The following is a 12,735-nucleotide window of genomic DNA, read 5'->3' as shown; positions in this document are numbered from 1 at the left end:
TGTATGAGAGTAAACGTCTATTACGTAAATGACCCTGTCTTACATTAAACCATATTCTCTCTAGTATAGAACTACTATCAATATGTCCATTTATTATTTTATACAGAAACATTTGTTGAGAAATTTCACGTCTATTTGACAGGCTTACAAAATCAAATTCATTTAATAAATCATTGTATGGTATTTTAAGAATTATTGGCGATATTCGATACTTCTTATAATATAAAAATCTGAGAAATTTCTTCTGTATACGTTCAATCATATTTTTCTGGGACTCACAGTTTGGCGCCCATACGGAACAAGCATATTCTAATTTGCTTCTAACTAAACATTTGTAGAGCATACACAAAGAGCATATATCATTTAAACTTTTAGCATTTCTTATTAGAAATCCAAGATTCCTGTAGGCATTCTGGGTAATGCAAGAAATATGCTCAGTAAAAGTCATATTATGGGTAATAATTACTCCTAGGTCTTTGATTGAATACACTCTTTTTACAAATTCGCCGTTAATAACATACTTATCATTTCGCACATTATTTCGTGCTCTAGTAAATATCATGTATGAACATTTCTTAATATTAAACTTGATATCATTCTCTACACTCCACCTATGAACCATGTTTATATCAGTCTGTAATTTCCTAGTATCCGTAATATCCCTAATTTCTCTATATATTTTAACATCATCTGCGTACACTAAACACTTTGAAAATTTGATTGTACCTGGTAAATCATTAATATAAATTGCAAAGAATAGAGGACCCAGATTTGAACCTTGTGGAACCCCAGATTTAACATCATAAACAAAAGACTTCGCTTGTTTATAAGTTACATATTGTTTTCGATTAATAATGTAAGATTTGAAAGGATTTACATATTGTGTTGAGAATCCAAAACTTGCAAGTTTTCTTAGAAGAATATTATGATTAATTCTGTCAAAAGCTTTTGCGAAATCTATATATATTGCATGTACACTAAGTCTCTCGTGGAACGCATCATGTATATCTTGGACAAAATTTATCAGATTTGTTTGCGTTGATCTACTTGGAAAGAAACCATGTTGATTGTCACTTAAGAAACATTTTACATGATTAAATATGCGATTGTATAGGATAGACTCGAATACTTTCGCCGGTGCACAGAGAATCGATATGGGCCTGTAATTTTCTATTTTTGAACTTTCACCAGATTTTAAGATGGGGCATACACGCGTTTCCTTCCAGATATCAGGGAACATTTGTGTTTTCATTATTAAGTTATAAATTCTAAGTAGAGGATACATCAATACCTCAGAGCATCCTTTCAAAATGTAAGGTGGTATTTCATCTGGGCCGCTAGATCGTTTGCCTTTTAACTGTTTTGTAGCACTTTCATATTCTTTCTGACTAACTGGCGAAATTGCTAATGTGTATGATATAATGGACTCAGTGCGTTCGTCCATTATACATGGTTCAGATGTTTCAGCATATACGGACCTAAAATATTTAGCAAAACCATCAGAAATATCTTTTGCAGATTTGAGAGAATTTTCTTCAAAATTCATTGTGCTGTTACAAGCACCATTATTACTTTTCTTATTTCTAATAAAACTCCAAAACTCTTTAGTATTTGATTTCAAATTGCTTTCCAATTCCTTTATGTAGTTGTAATGGGCACTACTTATCATTGTTTTTATCTGCTTTCTAGTTTGCCGAAACAATGACTTATATCCTATTCTAAATTTTATATTTTTTTCTGTAATACTCTTTTAACTTTATCAATTTAATGATATCATTATTAAACCAATATGGGTATTTATTTGTTGTCTTTCGTCTTCTTTTTGGGACTGTGGCAAGAAATACTTCATGAACTCTATTACAAAAAAAATTAACCGCCTGATTACATCAGTCATATTATCTAATGCAGACCAATCTACCACTCCAAGCAAATGATACATCTGCATGAAATTGGCTTTTTTAAAATTGTAAGAATAATAAGCTTCATTTGTTATTACATCAGTAGATTCCCTTATAGTTAGGTGTACAGTCAATGCAGGATGATTTTTATCTTCTTTTACAAGTGGCATTTCTTCCCTACATATGTTCACATTCTTTGGAATGTTAGTAAGAATAAGATCCAAAGTTCTATCGAGGCAATTTTTAATATTGTTTACAGAATTAAGGTTATAAAAATTCAAAAAATTTAACAAAGCTCTACAAGAGGGTCCACCTTTCTGTAACTCATAACCTGAACTGGTAATCATGGGTAAATTGAAATCTCCAATTATAAATATATTCGAGCCATGAAATTCCACGAAAGAATCAAACATATTATAAAATGACAAATATTTTTCTATACCGCATGCAGGCGTAAAATACACTGTGGTAATGTAATAAATCTTATTACGTGTACTTATTTTAACAACCAATGTATCTACCTCACAATTCAAATTTATTACTTCCGATTTCAGTGATTCCTTTATTGCTATCATAACTCCCCCTCCACTCTTATTTCCAGGTCTATCGCGACGGTACACTTTGTAATTGCCATTAAATAATTCATTACTATTTACACTCTCATGCAGCCAGGTTTCAGTAACAATTATAATATCAAAATTATTACTCAAAACATTAATATAAAATTCCATAATTTTAGTATTTAGACCACGGGCATTTTGGTAATAAATACATATTTCATTTATACGACCCTCGAAAGTTACATTAATTGGGTGACGTCTTCAAGTGATTTTAATAATATGATGTTAGTATCATCCCTTTTTTTCCTTAACTTAATTAATCCCGCATGGTCTACCCATAAATAAGCATAGTTTTTCTCGTATTTTATCTTCCTAGCCTGACTAAGAATGCGCTTTCGGTAAGGTGTGAGGCTTTGGTTAATATAAATGATTTCACTTTTGGTATAACCGAGATGTACAGCATTTAAGTTCCTTTTCACTTTCCTCTTCTGTATAAAGGCATCCTTGTCCATTCGCCTGACAAATTTCACAATGATTCCACTTGAAGATTGATTAGAGGGTTTGCGCAACCTGTGACAACAGTCTATCATCTCATCCTTGATTTCTATGTCCAATGCTCGTCCAATAGTTTTTACTACATCCGTCGTATTTTCATTCGGCTGTTCAGGAACACCGTATATTTCCAACGTATTGCGGCGACCATACTGATCTAATTCATCTAGTTGCTCCTGATTATCCTTCAGTTGTTTTTTTAGAGTTACATTTTCCCCTTTCAACTGTTCAATTTGTACCATACAAGTATTTATTGACTCTGCCTGCTTTTTGATCAATGATGCATTTTCGTCCAGCTTTTGATGAGCTAACTCAAGTGATTTACTTAGTTCGCGTTCACAGTTTATATTTGCTTTCTTCAAATTTTCCATTTCATGCTTTACAACTTGAAGTAGTTTATACATATCAACAATAGTTGGCACTTCCGTTTCACTTACACTTTCGTCCTGTAAACTACAACGTCTAATCTTCGCACATTCTTTGCATCTCCAAATTTGTCCCGCACTCCGCATATATTCTGCATCTTCCTCTTTCAAACGTGCACATTTCAAATGACATAGCTTCAAACAATCTGAACACTGTATTTTTGAGGAAATGTCCTTCCGAGCCACAGGTTCGTGACATTCGATGCAACTACTCATCTTATTAGATATATCGAACAATTCGATAATGACAGTTCAACTGTACTCCGCGGTTTTTTTTAACACTGAGGTGGCAACACTGTTTGTTTACATACGGGAAGTAGAAATGACAGTGACAGTATTTAACGTATGTATCGTTTCATTTACCAGATATTGAACTATTTGTTACACAAAAGTAATCTTCAGTACTTACTGCACATTCCTGCAATATCGTTTTCACCACCTCGCATCAGAAATACATAAAATACGACAAAAAACACGGAGCACATTCACACCGTTGTCCTACCGATCCATCACCACAGAACAAAATCACTTAATTACAAGGAGACGACGTTACCGCTTCGTCATTCATATTTGTCAACAATCCTACACGTAATCAAACTATTATTACTCCTTTTGATCATGCTAGAATTTATTTATCAATATTTAATTTCATGGGTACATGTTAATTCATGCATATAAAATCTCAAATACTGTAAAGATATTTACGAGGACTACTGGCTACTGGCATTGACTTTAAAAAAAAAATACAGGGGAATGGTTTCACGAAGGTTGAGAACCATCTCTCTAATGTTTACGTCTTCGCCTTATCCAGGCTGGAAAGTATAGCGTACATAGTTTGAGTGAGGTCAGTGCATATTATATCTCCGTTTCTCATGCACAACATGCATCTCCCGAGTTTCAATAACTTGCACAAATTTTAAAACGCGATTTACATGTAACAATGTCTTTTGTTAATTATATCATCATGCGAACTGAGCAAGAAACAAGTTTCGCTTGCCACGTGTCTCTTTGGTGTGAAACTCTCGTGTCGCTTGTCTCTTCGGTGTGAATTCTCCCTTAGACTTTGTGCAATCACTTTTGAATCACCCTGTATTAACTGATCCCTATCGCACACCGGACTAACGGAAATATGTAGGATTAAATATTGATAAATATATAAAAGTAGTATGTAGATGGTATCAAATATATCCCCTGGTATCAGAAAGTTAACCCGACGAAATAAATTAATATCATGTCAGAAGTGTCAAAGCATTCTAAAAAATGAGGAACTGACGAAAAAAAAAAATAATTAACCCCAAATCTGGTAACGTCACAGCTGTTAAAACGGACCTAGCCACAAGTAAATTCGGGATCACTAAGATATAATAAAAGAGTAAATGACATGGCTCCAATGACGTTAAGATCATTCATTACGAAAGATACATAAAAATGGATGAATAAATCAAGGCGACATAGTGACGCACTGTTAACGGTCACTAGTCAAGGTTAGTTTACGCTAGCATACGCCTGACGTATAGCATAAATAAACAGTTAAAATGAAGTTCCAAATTAGTAATAGGATAACAGTAACGATTTCCTCACCCCTACAAATAACCTGGGAATCACGTTCCTTTCGTATGATATTACTTCAACTAAAGTCTATGACGTGTGGGAAATTAAGATTTAAGCACAATTACTCGCTATTACCTACTTTACGAAGATTAACATGAAATTAATCTGTAAGAAGTAATTAAATTTCATTCGGGAAACTTTTGAAAATTCTGAAGGAACGAGAAAAACGCATAAATAAGCGCCCTTGAAAAGACACTTATTCTCACCTCTTTGGGAGGCTAGGAATTTCAGTGTCGACGCCAGCTGAGTGTAAAGTTCATCTACAACAAAGAAAGGTGTCATCAAATTATCTCTCTCCGAGACTGAAATAAGATATGATTCTTCCGCTAACTCGAATGTGAAAATTTCCGCACGGAAATCTGGCGACTTGCATGGGAGGAAAATCCTGGACTTGAGTCTTGCGACTGCACATATCCTGAGTTCGAAGGAACAAAAGGAAAACAACGAATGAATCGTGCTTTCGGTGCAGAGATTAAACTTGCGTGTTTAAACCTATCGTAAGCTGACGGAATGTAAACGTGATTATACCTAAGGGGAGGGCTTGATTGATTATACTATTCGCAATACTACATCGTTATTTAATGAAAAAAATGACAACCAGTTTTGCCTTAATTTAAACAACCTTTTTAACTTTTATCGCTATTTAGTGATTTAGTGATTTGCGATGCGATTAAATAACCACACGAAATCTGTTGAATAATGCTGAAGAGTGTTTATTTAAACATTAAGGAATGCCGTAACTTGAAATATAAATATCATAATATAAATACACATGAAATTTAAGGTATTTAAAATTCAAAGCTAGAAAACGCAAAAGGAGGAATATTAAGCTACCCTTTAATAAATAGCTGAAGGAGACAATAAATATATGGATAATAACAAAAAAATCTAGTTAATATGTGAAATACTCCACGCCTTGAATACCGCTTACGTCTCGTTCTACTTTTCATTACAAGTTGGCTTACGCCTAACTATGGTGTTTTAACAAACTAAAAGTCATGCAGACTAAGTCATTCTTATGTCATTGCGCTACAATGACAGTGTCATTCCTCTTGCTATGGGTACCTCTGTGTACACAATTAATTCGTAGGGGAAGACATAACCTTAAAACTAATGGAAGGGAGCGTCACACTTACTACCTTTAGTAGTGGACATCATTGCTCCTCTATTCCTTAAAACATATATATAAACACTTGCGCACTCTTTTATATTTCACTACCGGTATTTCTGCGCGTACAACTAAAAACACCTATTATTATCCCTTAGCTAGAACATTGAATCAACGAGCGGGTTATACTCTAACCGAATGGTAGCGTCACTCTTACTACTTACGCCAGCGTATAGTAGCGGACATATAATTGCTCCTCTATTCCTAGAAATATAATTAGCGTTTCGTTTTTTCACATATTAACTTTACTTTAGTAAAAAAAATATTCCTTAAACAAGGTAAAAATAAAAATGCTCTGCGACTGACTCGTGTATTCTCTCGACTATCTCCTTATCAATTTGCACTACAATTATTAGGACCAAGGCTCCCATCTTCGGGGCGAGGAGATTTCAGTCATTTTAAATTACGAGTGAGTCGACCACTGATCCTTGTGCATTTCAAAACTATACGTGATAAAATTAAATATCCTCCTTGCGATAATCTTTAACAGTTTAAGCTTAAAACACATAAACACAAACGGCGTTACTTTTCGGATCATTAACAAGTTACGGTCTGTTTATGAATGAAAATAAATATGGAACTTTAAAGGACTTTAATTAATTAAAAACGCAATTGACTTCAGCAATACTCTCTGCTGTGACCCACTAAGTACACACACCATGGTGTGATGTGATTGAGTCGTATCGTTTATAGCCGAAATATCATAAGTCACGCACCAAATTTACGTTAAAAAAATACCAAATTGTATTTCAAGAGACTACTGCAAGGACAAGGGTCATCAATATCAAGTGCCACTTTCAAAATTTAGATAAAATCCTGGGAATTGATGATAATTTCCCAGGTGGTAGTTTTGTCATAGCCATCAGGACCTGACCGAAGGTACCGGGTTCGAGCGAACCACGGCGTTACTAGGAGCGGAATGACAAGGGCTCGTCGGTAGACGTGCCCGGGCTGGCCAAATTCTGGGCGGAATATGACACTCGAATGTCCGACATCGAACCTTCCGGCGAGCGGAATGACGGACGTACCTTATGCCACATCGCATCGACGCGGAAAACCGCGACGAAGCAAGAGCGCAGAGCTGTTGCCTCATTGCCCGTGGCTACCAAAGGAAACATTCTATTTTCGTTTCCTCCGCATTGTAATATGCTTTAATGCAGCGGGTGATTAGCCTATTGGGTGGGTGTGGTGGGTAAGGACTGAATTAAAGCTGAGTATCGACGTTAACCATCATTAACATTAAAGCTGCGTGGTACGCAGCTTGCCCCAAAAATAAAAATTCGCGGAGAAAAACAATTCTGACATGTCACTATTTAACAAATTTCAATTTTCATTTATTTCGAATGATATAAATGAAAAGCCCACGCATCTCAAACCACGTAGCGTTCCTCTGAACGCGGGGATCTTAAATAGGGATGTACTAGTTGATGGTAGAGACAGCCCTGAACGGGCAGGTACAAATATCTAACTATTCATTAAAATAGACTCATGATTCGTTTCTAGACTGAAGTGAGCAATGCAAATGGCAGAAATGGGTGTAGACTAGCTTACCCTGTTCGGTTTAGAAATAAGACCAGTAGCTCCTGCTTCTCCGATGATTCCAGATTAAAAGACCTCGTGTCGCTCTCATGCGCACGTATTTAAACACTCGCTTGGCCTCTCGTCACCTCTTGCCAAAGGCCAGTGTTCTTACCATTTCCTGTAGAATGCTTATTCTACACATTCTGAGCAGGAGCTGACAAGGTCTGCCAGGGTCAATATTTCTTAATCGAACGGGGTATGGTACGATTCATATTTGTCAACAATCCTACACGTAATCAAACTATTATTACTCCTTTTGATCATGCTAGAATTTATTTATCAATATTTAATTTCATGGGTACATGTTAATTCATGCATATAAAATCTCAAATACTGTAAAGATATTTACGAGGACTACTGGCTACTGGCATTGACTTTAAAAAAAAAAATACAGGGGAATGGTTTCACGAAGGTTGAGAACCATCTCTCTAATGTTTACGTCTTCGCCTTATCCAGGCTGGAAAGTATAGCGTACATAGTTTGAGTGAGGTCAGTGCATATTATATCTCCGTTTCTCATGCACAACATGCATCTCCCGAGTTTCAATAACTTGCACAAATTTTAAAACGCGATTTACATGTAACAATGTCTTTTGTTAATTATATCATCATGCGAACTGAGCAAGAAACAAGTTTCGCTTGCCACGTGTCTCTTTGGTGTGAAACTCTCGTGTCGCTTGTCTCTTCGGTGTGAATTCTCCCTTAGACTTTGTGCAATCACTTTTGAATCACCCTGTATTAACTGATCCCTATCGCACACCGGACTAACGGTTGCTAGTGTATGTATTTTAATTAATTAAATTTAATTTCTAGTTTAATGAAGTCTCGATCCAGACGAACCTCTCCAAGTCTTTGCAAAAGTAGTCTTAACAATAAAAAATGAGAAATACGTGAAATATCGTATCTTTGTTTACATTTTTAATATCGCAATATACACTTTTTGAGCTCTAAATTTCTTGTCTATAGATGGAGCAGAATTCTCAATACAAATATCCGACTACACTGTGTGTAATAAAAACTTGTCTTAAACTTTAATCCCACTCACGTAATAAAAACATACCTTCAAATCAGCAAGCCTCATGCAAGTGAAATTAATTTTATTTTCCCTCACAAGTGATGCACATTGCGATTCACTACCGTGTACCTCAAGCTAAGTTCAGCACAGCGTGATACAATATCCAATATACGTACATCCTTTATGAAAACAGTGTTCCTGTAAGAATCCCTATTCAAATATTTTACCTGGACACGCACTTGTGAATAGGGAGTAAAACCAGAAGTTTTCATGCCACCAACAAGATTAGCTACGATCTAAAATGTGTTTTAAAGGTCGCACAATTTTATTGGCTTGTAACACCCCTTTGCTGCATTCGAGGTCTTGGCCATGTAGATATTGCTAATACTTTTGCCAATTGTGATATGCAATTTTTCATGCGGTTGTAAGGTCAGTGCTAGGGTATATACTGCATACGTCAGCTGGTAAGACTCAGCACTGCCAGTGTTGCTAATTACGATTATATGCTATTAAAATGCAGCTTTTTGAATTTGTCCATAAAATCGACCCCTATTCATCGCACACCACAGATTGGCACGGCGCAAGTCAGGAAACTGCGAATGGCGGCAATGGGATGCTCAGATAAGTACCACGATTTGACATACAGCCCCTGCACCGGGACCCTTGATTGCAAGACGACTGTGTTACTGGCATTCTGAAAAAAAAATACTAGACTTTAGCCATTAATTAATTTAAACAATCTCCTGCGATGAATGAACTGGCTAACTGACTCTGTAGCCTTATTAAATCCTATGGTTTACCGCTGCAGCAACACAAGCCTTTCATCTGTCCATATCCTGGGCAAGATCAATTCAATCTTTTCCACCCTTAGGCATTTCCTTTCGGTCCATCTCAACGTAATCTCTCCACTTTCGTCTTGGCCTCTAACCATCAGGTTTCCGAACAAGAATGCTCTAAACTCTTCTTTCCTCTTCCATTCGTGCCACATGGCTTGCCCACCTAAGTCTTCTGTCCAACAATCTGGACATGAATACGAATTATGCTAAATTATGTAACCTTCTCCACTCACCTGTGTCCTCATTCCAATTAGGTCTAAATATTTTTTCAGGGATTTTATCTTTAAAACTCTTTGAACTTGCCCAATGAAGAAAACCTGGTGTGGATCTCTCCAAGATTTCATGTTATTAGCGATCAAAGTTTAGGTTGCGCGACTTTTGAAACACACTATACTTTTCTTGGGGAGCAATACTACGGCAATGACAGCGGAAGGACACAGTCGACGCTTGTCCAAGAAATTTGAGAAATACATTCAGTAAAACTCGTTCTCGTTAAACAGCTGAAGAGCTACGAATGAACACAACGAAACAAGAGAAGATGAATGAACAAAACTGCTGTACTTACATTCATAGACAGTGAGACTCGCTTCGGCGCTCACAGCGTCCCCAACACCGTTCTCCGCCACGCACTCGTACACCGCGTCGTCCCTGTTGGCGCGGACGGGCTCTATCCTGAGCAGCGACCCTCCGGGATAGTTGTGGACCAGGTAGCGGGACTGGGTCCCCGACAGCTTCTTCCCGTTCTTCCTCCACTGCAGCTGCGGCGAAGGGTCCCCCGTCGCCTTGCAGTAGAAGGCCGCGATGCCGCCCGCCTTCACCTGCTGGTCACGTGGTCTCACTGTGATTTCGGGCGGATCTGGAAGGAGAAGAAAGATCTCCGTGAGCGAAACGTTCAACATGAATGTGTTAGCCTCCCTGGTCGCCAGGTGTAAATCAGCCACCGACTGCATATTTACCTACCTTACTTTATGAGGGCGTAACATAACAGGATAAACAGTTAAACACAACCATTAACACAGACCAGAAATGCCCGACTATACTAACAATTCAAATGAGTCGTTAGTGAACGTGAGGGGATGCGTTGGCCTCCGTGGTCGCCAGATGTAAATCAGACCCCAACTACACATTTACCTACACTGTACATGTAAAACCAGATTTCCACCTAAATGTAAGAGGGTTAATAGACAAATATCGTAATAAATTAAATACTTAAACACTAACCCAGACCAGGAATGCTCCGTTAATCAAAATGAGTCGTTTGTGACGCCTTCTGATAAATGAACGAGTTCAGAACTTGAAAGAAACTTCTCCAGCGCTCTCAGACAATACAGTGCCACGAATTGGAATCTTGTCCCTCCACTTAACTACCGCCTTCTCCATGTTCACTATGTCGCTAATTCTTCGTGATAGTACAATTCTTAGGGAAAAGAGTGGCTAATTCTAACATGTTCCGACATGTTTTTGATCCTTACCGCTCCTCACATTTTCTCTCTGAATTCCACTTCATTTTCGTCTCCTCTCGCCGTGAAGAATTATTTGGTCTTCTCTTCATAGGCAATGGAACATCCTACTTAATATTTTAATCTAAGAATGTCTCGTAAAATTACACATGTGCTTTAGACACTACTCTCTCCCATTGTATATTTTACAGTCACGGACACTGGTTTGTAACGACTCAATTTACTTTAAATAGGATCCTTACAATCCAGACGTATTGTATTACTATCATAACACTATGAGCTTACAGTATGGAATAATAATCTAGACGGTCTAGCATTCATTGGCTGATCGTGAAGATGACTGAGTGATTGATTCATTTATTTTACTGCGACATTTGGTTAATCGCGAAGATGAGAATGAGTGATAAAATTGATGGATACCCAGAAACAACACCAATGCCCAGGCTAGGATTCGAACCCGGGACCCCTGGCGTTGATCGTAGTCGCCATGGAAGAATAACTGCAATTGATGCAGAAGCGGTAAACGGTATCCCGAAACTGGTGAAGCACTTAAAGCTGGGGAAGACGAAGGGGCTATAGGTGGACAGAAAGGGACAAGGGAACTGACCGAAGCGTCCATACAAATAAATGAAATTCATCACTTTTCGAATGACGAACTTCTGGTAATGTGTCCCACTGTGAAGATTAAAGGGAAGCATTTGAATGCGACAAACAGGCGAGGTGATGCGGTAAAATTAACCATGGAGGTTGTCCGGACGAGGTGGGCTGACAAGAGGTAAGCTGAAGATGAAGGCGTGGGGGAGATGCGATCTGGAAGAGACAGATCCGCCGGGCCGAGCGGGACACTCTGGGGGAGGATGTTTATCAGAGAGTTCACAGCGTAGCGACCTGGGGACCGAAGTTAGTGCCGACCGCCTCTGACGTCACGAGGAACTTTCGAGCAAGTCTTCCATCGGGCGAAAGTACAGGCACTTAAAAAAAAAAAAATAGGCCTCGTCCATTTTAGCCCTCGGGGTCCAGGTCTCCGCGTTTAAAAGCGCACCATCGCCCCAGTACGGTCCGTCCAGTGTGTTTATGGCATGTAAATAAGTCTACGAGTGGGCTGGGGGAGGGGTAGGGAATCAACCTAAAGCATAAGGGTTTAACGATTTCGGATTCAGATGTCTCCGGCAGAAACTGTTGGTGACCTGTGAATGATTCCCCACGGAGGACGATTTTGAAATAATCTAGGTTGGAACTGTGGTTATGGCAACACTATCTCTGTTTTAGGCGATGAGAGGTTCGAAACACGAAAGACAAGCAGCAACGTCATGGCTTTTCTGCCATTTTAGCTAATCGTGAAGATAAAAGGACGCTCATAAAAACACCTATGCCCAGGCCAGCATTCGAATTCCGTCACGTAGGTCGGCACAAGCGTCAACGTTGAGAATATAACGTCTGATGCAGCGGTTCGAAACCCACTTTCAACTGTAGGTTGTAAGCGATGTATCTGACCATAAAGTGGAACTGGAACAAACTCTGACTTAGAAGCACACACGACGTAAGAGATAAGTGAATAAAAGGAGAAGAAAAGAAGAGAAGAAAAGGAGAAAGAACCGTGCCTTCAGTTTGAAGTGGGAAACCCAAACAT

The 12,735-nt window shown here is 38.1% G+C and overlaps 1 protein-coding gene across 10 annotated transcripts in view; it reads right to left on the bottom strand.

Moving 5' to 3' along the window:
• The window catches only part of Lar (tyrosine-protein phosphatase Lar), an 833,005-nt gene that overhangs the window by 328,327 nt on the left and 491,943 nt on the right, over positions 1 to 12,735 (bottom strand). For all 10 annotated transcript variants that reach the window (XM_083132037.1, XM_083132044.1, XM_083132040.1 and 7 more), the window contains one exon: positions 10,211 to 10,501. In XM_083132037.1, coding sequence (XP_082988163.1) covers positions 10,211 to 10,501 — 291 coding nt within the window. The remainder of the gene's footprint in view (positions 1 to 10,210; positions 10,502 to 12,735) is intronic.

This window comes from Lepisma saccharinum, chromosome 12 (genome assembly GCF_977018435.1).
Source record: "Lepisma saccharinum chromosome 12, izLepSacc3.1, whole genome shotgun sequence".
Lineage (NCBI taxonomy): Eukaryota > Metazoa > Arthropoda > Insecta > Zygentoma > Lepismatidae > Lepisma > Lepisma saccharinum.
The sequence above is the reverse complement of the archived record's forward strand: the minus strand, read 5'-3'. Positions and strand labels throughout refer to the sequence as shown.